This window comes from Mauremys mutica, chromosome 14, assembly GCF_020497125.1.
Source record: "Mauremys mutica isolate MM-2020 ecotype Southern chromosome 14, ASM2049712v1, whole genome shotgun sequence".
Lineage (NCBI taxonomy): Eukaryota > Metazoa > Chordata > Testudines > Geoemydidae > Mauremys > Mauremys mutica.
Window position 1 is genome coordinate 16,257,405 of NC_059085.1, and position 14,658 is coordinate 16,272,062.

At 44.4% G+C, this 14,658-nt stretch overlaps 1 protein-coding gene across 1 annotated transcript in view; it reads right to left on the reverse strand.

Annotated features, from left to right (window-relative positions):
* Positions 1-306: 306 nt before the first annotated feature.
* IRX5 (iroquois homeobox 5) overlaps positions 307-14,658 on the reverse strand; it is a 30,066-nt gene continuing 15,714 nt past the window's right edge. Inside the window, exon 4 of the mRNA XM_044987398.1 lies at positions 307-432. Within this exon, the coding sequence (XP_044843333.1) occupies positions 395-432 (38 nt within the window). The 3' untranslated portion in view covers positions 307-394. The remainder of the gene's footprint in view (positions 433-14,658) is intronic.

Below are 14,658 nucleotides of genomic sequence, written 5' to 3' on the forward strand. Positions count from 1 at the left end.
AAAAGGAAAAGTGCAGTGGACTTTGGGGATGGAGCACAGTTAGAGATGCCACATTACTTAGGTTGTGTGGGTAACCTATACTACACTGGCTTACTGTCATCTAGTGGCTCGACATCATAGAGCTTTGAGTTGGCTCCCGAGTCCACTTTACCAGATCTGGTTTGTTGTCTCAAGCAGTTATAAGATCCAGAGGTTCTGGGTTCAGTCCCTGGTGACTACCTGTCCAGAAAGACAGTTACATGAGTTCTTTGGGGCTGGGACTCTCTACTTTTGTGTCCAGTTGTGCTTAGCGCAATGGGGTCTTGATCCTTGTTTGGGCCTCTAAGTCCTACCTCAATATAAATAATTAATACTTTCCCATATCTCCATTCCGTCAACTGGAAAATACATTAATTTAGAGCATATACTTACATCTGTCCTGCCATTTGAGCACTGGGGTAAACATGACGTATGGGGAAAAAGAAAAAAAAAAAGTTCAGCGACATTATGTCCTTTACCACATAAATTGCAGTAATGATTCCTGATCTGTATTTTGCGCTGAGTGTTCTTGCAATAATGTTAAAAAAAAATACAGAGTACAAGAATAAGTGTTGTGAGTTAGAACTACCCTGGAGCATCTCTGAATTCTACACCCTAATGTGCAGGAGAGAGTCAGGTTTTTTTCAGTTTTTAATACCATATTTCACTGTATGTAATACAAGAACAAAACATAACTTTGGGGGATATTTTGTTTGTGCTGAATCTGCCCAGATTCTTTTTGCTTACTGACCTCCACAGCGCTCTTACAAAGTCTGGCATCTTTTCATGTTGTAGAGGAAACCAGGAAGCTAGCTAGGCTTGTCTTCACTCAGAGCACTGCAGCGGCACAAGTCTACACTGACAGTGCTGCGCTGATGCAGTTGTGCTGTTACAGTGATGGAGGTGTAGACAAGCCCTGAGACTTGAACTTAATTTTTTTTTAATCTAGTTAACATCATTGAGGGGAAAATATATTATTTGCGTAATAAATCTTATTTAGCATGTGTACCACTGTACACATCAAACCATGACACAATCATTAACAAATTAATCTTCAAAATGTTCCTTTGAGGCAGGTAAGTTTGTCAGGCTAATTGAGGTACCAGGAAGCTAAGACCTTGTGTACACAAGGAGTGCTTTGCTGGTATAGAAATACCAATACACTCTACCAATAAAAGAAAGTGTGGCTGCAGTTTCTGCTGGCAGAGTTGTGCTTCTATAACTATTGCTTATTTCACCACCCCCAAACTTCACAAGCAATCCCCAAAAAAGTGCAGTTTTAGCAGTTTAACTGCATCTACACTAGGGCTTCTGCTGCCACAGGTCTGTTAGTCATAAATCACATCTCCTTGTACCCCTGAGCACCAGCAATATGTAGTCACGTGCCTTCAGAAAGTTTGCCCCCAGGCCAAAGAGTGAGTTAATGGCAGAGTCAAGATTAGAACCCAGAAGTTTCTGGTTCTTCAGCCTTATCTACACTACAAATGCTTTGAAAGATTAGCTCCCTACTGTAGACACAGTGTATGCCAACAGAAGGAGTTTTTCTGCCGGTATAGTAACATCACATCTCCAGATGACATTAGCTATGCTGCCAGAACTCCTCTTGTGTTGGCATAGTTGTCAGAATAGTTGTCAATTGGGAAGGTGTTTTTTCACACAGTAGTTTGAGCATTGGTCTGCTAAACCTAGAGTTGTGAGTTCAATCCTTGAGGGGGCCACTTAGGGATCTAGGGCAAAAATCTGTCTGGGGATTGGTCCTGCTTTGAGTAGGGGGTTGGACTAGATGACCTCCTGAGGTCCCTTCCAACCCTGATAGTCTCTGAATAGAAGTCTATGTTGCCAAAACTTTGTAGTGCAAACCTGGCCTCGGTCCTAAAGCCAGCCCAGTATATAAGGCCCCCCTCTCATTTTATCTGAGTTTTATATACACTGTGCATGGATACAAGAGACAGATAATGCATGCCAGTGTGGCGTGGTACAAAGTCTGTTTGTGGAAGCCATGTTACACGTGAGTGGAGAAACCACAAATGAATTCAAGAGCTACCAAAGGAGTATTAATATAACCTTTGTCTCACATGCACATCCTGCATTTTTTTTATATTCCTCACAAATGACAGAAAGTTATTTTAGGGATGTTTTTTACTTTTAAGTATTATAGGATTTATTTATTTTTTTACCCTTTCACCTGTGAAGCTTGGTATCTTAGTTATTGTGAGTCTAACCACATGGGTCAGAGGGAGCCAGTAAAAACCTTTAAAAGCAAACTAATATAGTATTTCTATTGGTAATTATGTCATGATTTTCAAGTCTGCCCTTATGGAAAGACTGGGTTTTTCACATAAAATCTGTCTTTGTGTGAAGTCCAGCTCCTCAGCAATTTCCTGTGCAGGGATTTGAGGACAAGGCAGTAGGAGAACAGAGCCAGGGCATTCACCACTTCCTGGATCCAACTCTTGCTCCCTGCAGAATGGAGGTGTTCAAGCACTGTGATGTCTCCTCCAGCTATGAAGGCCTATTCCAAATAGTCCTTCTGAATAGATGACGGGGATCCTAAGCCAACTACTTGGCTCTGACGCTGGGGCTAAGATTTTTTCCCCTTAGTGTGCATCTGAGGCAGCCAGTCTGGCAAGAGCAATTTTGGCTCTGGTGCCGGCTGTTGAGTTAACAATCCATTAACTAATAAAGATTTACATGATACATTTTGATTAAATCAAATCCAGTTTTAACACTTAGCAAGATGCACCCTCAAGTTTGCCTGACAAATAAATGCCTTGGAGGTGGTTCTGTCTCCAAAGGGTTAAAAAGTACATCACTTGAACTGTCATCTCTATTAGGTAAATATAAGCCATTCTCCAAACCAGAATGCTTACCCCACAAGCTCTAGATCGGGGTGGGCAAACTTTTTGGCCCGAGGGCCACATTAGGGTTGCAAAACTGTATGGAGGGCCGGGTAGTGAAGGCTGTGCCTCCTGAAACAGCCTGGTCTCTGCCCCCTATCTGCCCCCGCCCACTTCCCACCCCCTGACTGCCCCCCTCAGAATCCCTGACCCATCCAACGCTCCTTGTCCCCTAACTGCCCCTTCCTGGGACCCCCCCCCGTCCCCACCCCCATTCAACTCCCCTTCTCCCAGTCCCCTGACTGCCCCGACCCCTATCCACACCCCTGTCCCCTGACAGGCCCCTCAGGACCCCATGCCTATCCAACCCCCCTGTTCCCCATCCCCGACCCCTATCTACACCCCTGCCCCCTGAGACTCCCATGCTTATCCAACCCATACCCCATGTTCCCTGTCCCCTGATCACCCCCAGAACCTCCGTCCTATCCAACTGCCCCCTGCTTTCTGTCCCCTGATTGCCCCCCAGGACCCCCGCCCCTTATCCAACCCCCCAGCCCCTTTACCATGCTGCTCAGAGCAGCGTGTCTGGCAGCTGCGCTGCCCAGCCGGAGTCAGACACGCTGCCGTGCTGCTCGGCAGGAGCGCACGACCCTGCCACCCAGAGCGCTGAGGGGGAGGCAGGACAGCGGGGGAGGGGCCGGGAGCTCAAAAGCCCAGCAGGACAGTCCCGCAGGCCGTAGTTTGCCCACCTCTGATCTAGAGCCATTGCATTCTACTGCGTAAAAAATACGTGTGATACACATACCAAATACTATCTGCACAGTTAGTAGAATGCAAGGGTTTTGGAAAAGAACTTAAACATGTGGTTAACTGACGTGGCAGACCAACTTTTTCTGCCATTCAGTTCTTTGGTAGATAATAATTGGATAATATTTGGTTATTTTAAAAACAAAATGAAATAAAAATAAATCCCTGTGGACATGATTCTCCCCGTCTCTCTAGCCTTATATCAGCATAACCTCACCAAAATCAAAGTTACACTGGTGTAAATCTGGAGTAATGCAGTGTGGAATCAGGACAATTATTTCACACCTGGGTCATATTAATGATAAAAACAACCACAGCTTTGAAATTCACAATTCAAGGAGTCACTTCATTCTTCCTTATCCCTTCCCTAAATTTTATTAGTTTATGTCACAATCCTCCCCTTGTTTAATCAGAGTGTTTGCATTTAATATTCGTTTCCCCACTTCCTCCATTCTCATTACTTATAATAATTCTTGCCTCAACACTGAAAGGTAATGTGGTTGTGATGGTGCCAAGAGCATTGCAGGGTAATTATGCTGACAATTGTTAGTATGATCAACTATCATTTTAAAACATAAGTTGAAATTTGTGGGTACTAAATGGAATCTTTTTCTTCACAAAAGCAGAATTTCATAAGTGAACTCTAGTAACAAATATTTCTATCTGCTTTCCTTGCTCTGCTACTAAGGAATAGTAGTAAGTGTCTTGGGTCTGATTCTCCAACTGCAAGATGTAAGTCAATCCCATTGGCTCCCATTGCAGCTACTCATATCCTACACAGGAGACTAGAGTCTTCACTGAGTAGCTGATTATTCACGTTCTGCTGTGATCCTATCAAAGGACAGGATGTAGCCTTTGTGCAGAATCTATCCAGCAAGAGTACAGTTTGTAGCCACATAGAACCTATGCTGTCAAAACCTATACTCACTCCTATACTGCAATACCTCTAAGAGACCAGGTGCTGAAGTCTGAAGGAAATAGACATTATGGATTGCTGGGAAAGTTTTTGGAAAAAGGTATGTGAAGCACAGAAAGTATATTCCAAAATGTTAAAGGAACACACCACACGTGCATTAGAGAGACAGAAGTTGAAAATCAGAAAAGCTTGGGAATATCCCATAACAACAATATTCGGCCTGAAGTCAAAAGTGAGAGCAGTGGTTATACAGTTTAGCGTCTGATAAAAATCTGTTCTGTAACTGCTCCTGAAAGACACTCTAACTTGCCCCATATTTAAGATGGATGAGAAGTCTGCTGTCAAACAGACAAGGCTTAAAAGAGTAGAGGAACTGAAGGTTTGATCTTTAACACCAGATGGAGAAGAGAAAGATGAAAGAAAAGTTAAGCAAAGCCGTTTCCTAAGCTGTACTGATTACTAGAAAGCTTTTGACATGGTCTGCAGTATAAGCAGAAGTGAGTGGTGACCCTTGATATTAACCAGCTCACCCAACTGTTGTTCCCCACCCCCAACTTTAACAGCCCAGTCAATATAGTGCTGGTACGTTGCTTTCAATTTCCCATTGTAGAAGCTGGCACAGTATTTTCTCTTCATGCCCCCAAAATGGCAAAATGTTGTGGTACCTTCAAAGTCCAGTTTAGCTCCTATGAACACCCACAATTCTGTAAGGTCTCACTTCACACAAGTGTATCGTTTCTCCTTAAGTATAAGTAGTAATCCATTACTAAGAGTATTAGTTCAGTTACTTAAGGAATGATTACTGACTCAAAGGGTTAATGTTGGCTGAAGATGGCTTGATCAAGCATGGTATCACTGGTGAAGATCTAGTAAAAGCAGGAAAGAGTCTTGTGGCACCTTATAGACCTTATAGACTAACATGTTTTGGAGCATGAGCTTTCGTGGGTGAATACCCACTTCGTCGGATGCATGGTGAAGATCTAATGATATTGGTTCGTTTTGAAAAGGTGTAGCTCAGGCTGCATGTGACATTACCTACTTGATTAGAATGAGGAAAAGAGTTGTAGGATTTTATTGCATCCATGGGTATGATGCTTTCTTCCGACATTGGTCTTGTAGGTCTTCACAAAAACCCTCCCTGCTATCCTGGAAGATCCCATCTATATATGAAGATAGTGAACTCTATACTCATTCACACCAAAGCCTTTCTGCAGAGGCTGCCACCAAGGAATGCCAGTTCAGATTGTGGGGTGGTTTACACAATCTACATAACCAGAATTGGCCTAAGAGTTGTTGATACCAAATGAACGCACCCTACCTCTTTCCTAGCCATCACTACCAACCTGTTCCAGATTCGAACCAGTACCCTAATAGCTCTTCTATCCAAGTAGTTACAAAGTCTCAGACCCACTTTACGTGCCTAAATCTCAGTTATAGGGGCCTAAATCCTGGTGTTAGCTCCCCTGCAATCCACAAAACACCTACCAAACCTGGTAGGTGCCTAAACTCACTCTGCACCTAAACTTTCAGGGTAAAAATTCCCTAGGTGCCTAAGTTTCTGCCTCTGGACATGTGCACTGCTGCCTCCCCCTAGGTGTCTGAACTCCTATCTCCCACCTGAGCCTCAGAGCAATTCAGAAAGCATGGGAAGACAAGCCACCAATGCTTGTGGGGGCCCAATTCATTAGTTGTGCCTACTAGCTTGGGTCCCATTCAAAACTGAGGCAGGAGGTACCCACATTGTGACGTTTACTCCAGTGGCTGGAGTACTCGCTTGAGATGTGGGTGATCCAGATTCAATTCTTCCCTCTCTTCCAGAGGGGAAGAAAGGATTTGAACAGGGGTCTCCCTCCTCAGGGAAGGGTGTTGTAACCACTGAGCTATGGGATATTTTGATGTGGGCTTCCCTCTGTCTTTCCTGTTGAAGCTGTTCTCCTGTGGATAAATAATGAAAGCATGATTGGAGCAGGGTGACTGGACCCATGGTCCTCAGCTTCCAGGTGGTTGCTATAACCCAGTGGTTCTCATCCTTTCCAGACTACAGTACCCCTTTCAGGAGTCTGATTTGTCTTGCATACCGCCAAGTTTCACCTCACTTCAAAATGACTTGCTTACAAAATCAGATATAAATATACAAAAGTGTCCCAGCGCACTAGTACTGAAAATTATTTCTCATTTACTGCACTTACATTTCAGTGTACAGTATATAGAGCAGTATAAACAAGTCATTGTCTGTGTGAAATTTCAGTTTCCACTGACTTCTTTACTGCTTTTTATGTAGCGTATTGTAAAACTAGGCAAATATCTAGTTGAGTTGATGTACCCCCGGAAGACATCTGAGTACCCCCAAGGGTATGCGTACCACTGAGCTACAGTCATTCTCTCATATTTAACATCACAACCCTAGGTATGTAATCATTGGGAAGTAGCATGATCCCCTGTTTACAGATGGAGAACTGATGCATAGAGTGGTGGTCATTTGCTCTAGTAGTTACACAGTCCGTGACAGAGCTGAAAACTGAACCTAGATCAGGGGTGGGCAAACTTTTTGGCCTGAGGGCCACATTGGCGTTGCAAAACTGTATGGAGCGCCAGGTAGTGAAGGCTGTGCCTCCTGAAACAGCCTGGCCCCTGTCCCCTATCCAACCCCTCGTACTTCCCACCCCCTGACTGCTCCCCTCAGAAGCCCCAACCCATCCAACCCCCCCCCACTCTTTGTCCCCTAACTGCCTCCTCCCAGGACCCTCCACTCCAACCTCTCCCCAGGACCCACCCCCATCTTACTCCCCTGCTCCCAATCCCCTGACTGCCCCGACCCCTATCCACACCCTCGCCCCCTGACAGGCCCACCGGGACTCCACACCTATCCAACCCTCCCCACCATTCCCCGTCCCCTGACCCCATCCACATTCCCACACCCTGAGACTCCCATGCTTATCCAACACCCCCAATCCGTTCCCCATCCCCTGACGGCTCCTCAGAACCTCCGCCCCATCCAACTGCCCCCTACTCCCTGTCCCTTGACTGCCCCCGCACCGCCTAGCTGGAGCTAGACACGCTACCAACACTGCTCGGCAGGAGTGTGCAACCCCACTGCCCAGAGCACTGCCCACGCGGTGGCGTGGCTGCAGGGGTGGGGCGGACAGGAGTTCAAGGGCCCAACAGGACAGTCCCGCGAGCCACCGTAGTTTACCCACCTCTGACCTAGATCTTTCAAATCCCAGTCTGGTGCCTTAACCACAAGATCGTCCTTTCCTCCCTTTTCTAATGTCTAAGTTCTATCACTCCCTTATGAGTTGAGCTATTCCAGTGGTTCCCAGACTTGAAGCAGTTATCTGTTCATCGTTTTGTCAGCAGATCCATGGCATGGATTTTGACTCATCCATTGAAAGCATATGGGCTTTTGCAAGCAAACAAGTGAGCCTACAAGCTTGGAAACGCATGTGAACCAGAGTTTGACTCTCAGCCAAACAATTTGTTCTGGCTTTAATCAAGATGTCTTCTTTTAACTTCAAATATTATTTTTTTTTAAATCCCATATCAAAACTTTTAGTATCATATTATGAAATGAATAAATGCTACTAGTCATTTAACTTTCAGACACTTCAAAGCAGTCTAACTGAGTGATAGCCATTATGTTTTTTAAAATACTCATCAAAGTGATGTAGTTAATAAGCTAGCAGAACAAAATTAATAGTAACAAAGAAATATGGGAATTATATTTTGAACTTGCAAAACCTTCCACACACACACACACACAGCTTGATTTTTATTTATTTTATTCCTGCTTTTGCAAATGAGAATTCTCTCTTTCTCCCTTCCACCTCTCCCAACCCCGTGTTGCCACCTTCTCCCATTTGTTCTCATCCTAACTTGACACGCTAGTCATGCAACTGATGCCAGCCATAGTGTGTAGACCATAAGCAGCCATTTGATTCCGCAAGTAGCGTTGGTAAAGTAGGGCCCTTAGATCCACCCTAAATAAATGATCTATGGACTATGATGCTATGGACTAGATTGTCGTATACTTATTTGTTTTGGTCCTAATTCAGGAAAACACCCCCAATTCAGGGCAACAGTTGAGGTATGCATTTAAGTCCCATTGACTTCAATGGGGTTTAGGCATATGCCTAAAGTTAAGCACCTGATCAGGTGCTTTCTTGGAGTAGTACTCCGTGTAAACAAGGGCATCAAAATCTGGCCCCAGGTAATGAATTTATAATAACCTTATTTTATTGCAATTTTTATTTAGCACTTGAATTCACAGGTGTAATACTTACAGGGTAGATGTTTTGACCAATAATTATTTTAAAAATCCTTATAATAGTTAAGACAGAGTAAATGCTGTTCAAGCTAAATATTTGTACTTGTTTCTTGCTAGATTCTGCTGATGTAAGTTTTTTTCTTTAGATTTATAAAATAATCAATGGGAGATAGACACCTAAATACCTCCATGATCTGGGCCCTGAATACCTTTGAAGATCGAGGCCTAGATATCTCTGGTGCATACTTAAAATACCGGTCAGAAGCAGCAGCCCTGGAGAAACACATAATAATACTGAATAGCCAGCAGCACAAAAAGAAACCCAACCCTGCTAGATCTGCCAATTGTGGAAGTTGATGATCACAATTCAAAAGCCCAAGACACCAAATGGAATATGGAAGATGTGCTTGTGGCAGCCAGGCAGCTCTGGCTAATGTACATTGTGCAGGCTTTCAAAGTCCCATTACATCCAGCTATGTTCCACATTGCAAAACTGCATCATCATTGTACTCAGCAGCAGTTTCCTGCATAAACTCTGAGCCCTTGTGGTTCTCAGTCACTTCAATGGGCTTTGTGAATGCGCCACACCTCTGTCAATCAACACACTAATCTAAAGTCCAGACTAAACATGGATTTAGGCGCTTAATTTTGGGCACCCATGTTTGAGACATGTTAGCTTTTATTTAGGTGAAAAACAATGGAACAGTACCTGCAGCCCAATCTTTCCCCACAGTAGATAACAGGGGATCCATTGCACAGGTATCAAGATAGAGCAGCAAGGGAAACCCATTCTGCCATCTAGTCATCGTCGGCCATCTTTTGGGTGCTGTTTTCATTGGTCTCTCCCTTGCCACTGATTGGCTGGCCAAGAAATGAACAGCATGTGAAGTGGGCCATTCCATTCTCCACCCGCTCCTTTGGTGAGCTCTGGTCTGTCAGGCAGCATCACTGCACTGATTTATCAGTACACATGTTGCAAAGGTGTAAACTGGTGACTATTTGCTGTAGGCACTAACTGTGGCTTCCCCTTTTCCTTACCAAGTAACTAGAGCCGGTCAAGCATCAGAGGGGTAGCTGCATTAGTCTGTATCCACAAAAACAACGAGGAGTCCGGTGGCACCTTAAAGACTAACAGATTTATTTGGGCATAAGCTTTCGTGGGTAAAAAACCCACTTCTTCAGATGCTGGTCAGAACCTCAAATATGCGTTCTGTGGGACATTCCAACATTTGTTTTCATTCCAGATCGGAACAATACCAAAACATTTCCAGTGTAATGAAACTTTCCAAGAACGTTTAGTTTCCAAAAAGTCAATCAAACCTTCTGTTTTGATAAAAATCAAATGTTTCTTTCAGATGTCAACTTTTTCCATATCTATAATAATAGAATGTAAAATCATTTTGTAAATGAAAAGTTGTTTCAAATCCAAATATTTAATTCCAATGAAATAAAGGCACAACATTTCAACCTTATCTTTTAAAAATATTTTTCTAAATTAAATTTCATCAACATAGACACCTTCTCACAGAAAGTTGTGATTTTTAATTTCAACAAAACAGTATTTTCTAATGGAAAAACATTCAGCTGGAAAAATGTTGAACAGTTCTATGACATTAAGTATTTGGCACTCATGGGTAACTATTAGAATTATTTTTCCACTATCTCCCTTTTCTGTAATGTGCACAACCAGGGCAGGGAGTTGTATGGGCCCATGGAGCCCATGCTCCAGGAATATTCAGAGCACGGGGGCCCAGCTCCACAAGTCTCTCCCCTGGCCACACCTGCCGCCCCCGCACACATCCCTCGGAGCATCTCCCAGCCCAGCCTGCCACCCCCACGTGATTTAAAAGGGCCGGGGGCCCCCACTGCCACCACCAGCAGCGCAGTGAGGCTAAAGCTGCTTCCTGTCTGCCCTCTCTCTGCGTCACTCCCAAAAGCAGCCAGCACATCCCTGCAGCCCCTCGGAGGGGGGTGTCTCCACGCGCTGCTCCAGCCCCGAGCACCGACTCTGCCATTGGAACTGCGGCCAATGGGAGCTGCGGGGGCGGTACCTGAAGGCAGCGGCACACGGAGACACCCGGCCTTCCCACCTAAGAGCCGCTCCCAGAGGGGCAGGCAGGTCACTTTCGGGAGCTACCCTAGGTAAGCGCCTCACCCCTCATCCCCTCCCGCACCCCAACCCCCTGCCCCAGCCCAGAGCCTGCACCCCACACCCAAACTCCCTCCCAGAGCCCGCCTCCCCATACTGTCTCCTGCACCCAAACCCCTCCTGCACCCCAACCCCCTGCCCCAGCCCAGAGCCCACACCTGCACCCCAACCCTCTGCCCAGCCCAGAGTCCACACCCCTCCTGCACCCAAACTCCCTCCCAGAGTTTTAGGCAGATGGGGGTGGGGACTTAGACCCATTCTGGGCACCACCAAGAATTATACAAACCTACTGCCCCTACAACTTGTAATATATATTCTGGCAAGGGGCTAAAATTCTGTGATGGCTTCAACTGTGGAGTGGTTGTCAGTGTCTGCCTTTGTAGTTGGCATTATTCTATGCTACCAGCTGACTTCAAAACCTACTAAAAGTAGCGGCTGCACCTACCCTGATAGCAGTTTATTATTTCTATAGGAGTGGAGCATTCCAGGCCCCGAACACACAGACTATACTGGGACTGAAGCAGAGTGCTCTCTGGCATTCCCCACCTAATTTATGGTCCTTTGGGGACTGCAGCCAGATGGCATAAATTAGAGCAGTCGAGAGAATCTGAGAAAACATTTGAGAATCTGGGCCTTAGTGTTTTTTGTTTAATAATCTCTCTTGAGGGGCTTTGTGAAAGACATTTTGAAATTGTCAACCACTTTACTGTTATCCTTTATCCACTACCGAATTGACATGCTCTGAGAGCCAAGATTTTCCTTTACAGAACCCTTGTTGGTTATTTTCATGTCATGCTCATCTAAATGTTTACAGTTCTATTTTGAATGAGCCTGGTATGGCTCACTAGTCCGTTATTCCCAGGGGGCGGGAGATGGGGTGTATCTGAGATTAAGTAAAATAGGTACAATGCTTGATACCCTCCCATCCTTTGGTTTAGTGACAGATTTTGAGTGAATATTTTTGTAAGCAACTCAGCTACTTCATTCTTAAGTTCTTTCACGAGCTCATGGCTGATTACAATGGGTCCTACTGAACCATCGCTCATGTGTTTGGCAATTGTTGGAGTCCTGCATTCTCCATGATGTGCACACTCAAAGGAACTTGGAAAGATGCATTTATACGTCACATGTGTGTTTCATGACTTTGTATGTAGAATAGCATATAAATGCCATCATTACTAAAATATGGAATGCATATAGATCAACTAAACTATCCGTAGTCAATCAGTTTTTCACATTGTTATGTGACTGGAGACCTGTCATTTAGGATAGAAAGTGAACTACATCCAAGGGCAGAGTCTCACCCTGATTTGCAAGAAAACTACATGCATTTTAAAAAAAAGCCATGCAAAAGGAAAATGACGGGTTCCCAGGTGTTTGGGTTTTGTTAGAGTTTTCACAGTGTCTTTCTGAATGTCTCCCAGTTGGGAAATGAGGCTTGTTTTCCCAGCATAGACTTCATATTTTAAGTTTTTGACTTTTTAAAGGAAGACTTCTGTTTTGGAAATGTAGTGAATTATCATGGTTTGATTTCTGCCCAGCTATATGATGTGAGATGCCTCATCTTCCCTTTGCATCTCACCATGTAGGAATATGCAAGTTTGTTCCAAAACCCTTTTCTGAAGGTGTAAATCATTGCAAATGTACTGTAGCTTCTCGGAGGGTGTTTCTTCTTTCTGGTCACACACTGGCTCCACTCCCTGAAGTCAGCTTTGTAAATCAAAGTCTTCACAGAGCTCAAATCAAAATTGATCTACCTTCGTCTATTAAACATTCACTCAGTGGTAGAGGTTCATGGAGCCTTTATGTATAGTACTTTTCTTATTTTTCTGTAAGAACAGCTTTTACTACATGATAATGTGATCTGCTAAAGCCTATCCTGCATTGATGATACAAATCAAAAAGAGCTGTGGTGAAGAACCTGAGAAGTACTGATATTTCATACATAAATATATATAATTACAGCTCTTAGCAATGGCAAAATGCTCTGTTTTCCTAGCTCTGCCTTGGCACACTTTATCCCATTACCACTCAAACAGCCTACATTTCACATGGTCAAGAACTATCAAGCTTGGATCCTCAGTGCTTTGGCAAGAAAGCGTAAATGGATGTAGTTCATTTGAGAAAGTTTTCGAAAGTAAAGAAAAATAAAGTTTTCAATGTAATTTTTCCACTGTTGGTTTCAAAGACAAAATTAATGGGCTTGCTGCTACAAAGGAGAAGTCAGAAGATTGGCAGAAATATTATTTAGTCCTACTTTCAGGCAAAAGAAAAGTGTTTTTTTTCCCTTTTCCCTGTGCACCATTACCCCTCACCTCTGAACCAAGAAAGACTTTACGTGGTGTCATAATTTAGCAAATTACTTCCTCAAAGGAAGGTCAAACATTTTACCATTCGATCAATAGGAAGCGACTTACAAATCATGTGTATTGATCATTGTAATCATTCAGAGGAATGTAGGGCAGACACTAAAATCGCATGCACTTAGTCTTAATTGCCCACATTAAAGCAATTACGCCCCAAAACTGTCATTGTCTAATGCTGTGCACACTATGCAGCTTGGTAACTTTTAGCAATACATATTTAATCATATAAGTCAGCCTTTTAGGTCTGTTGCACTAAAGACCTACAATATTGCCGTAATTATGCAGATATAGGTACGTCTTTTTTCATCGGAGCGTAAAATCTTGTTGCTTTGGCGGGGCGGGGCGGGAAATAAGCCACTATATATTGCAGCTGGTATTCAATATGTATATTTTACAGCTGCACTATGTGCTGGTGACACAGGTACTGAACGTGACCTGAAATTGCTAATGAACAGAGAGCATTTGTAAAAGCAGTCACAGGTCAAGGACTTGAAGATAAAACTTGTTGAGCTGTATGCTGATGGGAGGTTTGTGTCAGGGGTGTTATTTGAACGTGTTTATAAACATTTATTTCCCAGGGGATAATTTTAGCTAAAAATGTCGCAGACAAGAGACAAGCAGCCAATTTGCCAGCGTTAAAATAAATGTTTTCTGCTCTTTTAAACATCAGGTGAGTGCCTGGTTCGTTATGTCACAGGCAGACTCCAGACAAATCGCCCCCAAAGGCGCATCCCCTTCGCTGGGAGGGGGCTGATCCCAAAGCCCATTGACATCGACAGGAGTTTTTTCCCCCCTGACTCCGGGTTCAGGCCACAAATTCGGTACAATGGCTTTAGACAATAGCACGCTGAGAGGCAGGCTCCCTCCCACTAGATTGATCCTGAAGCAGAGACCCCACTAGAAGAGGGTCCTCTGATGCCTAGCCCAAGGCAGTGGTGAACATAAGAAGGGCCATACTGGGTCAGACCAAAGGTCCACCCAGCCCAGTATCCTGTCTGCCACCAGTGGCCAATGCCAGGTGCCCCAGAGGGAGCGAACCTAACAGGTAATGATCACGTGCTCATAGGCAAGGAGAAGAACGGGGGCCGCTCATCAGGACAGATAGGTGAGAGTATGGGCAGGGGCCTTTTCCTTTCCGAATCGTGCCCCTGGATCACATCACAGTCCATGGGCTCGGGCTGGAGAGTGGCGGGGGGAAAGGAAAGGCTAAAAGGGGGGGGCCACTACCCCCCCCCCAATGCTGCTGTGATCTCCCAGCCCTTTTGTACTCTAGTTACCTACTTCTCCGAGCTTCATCAGAG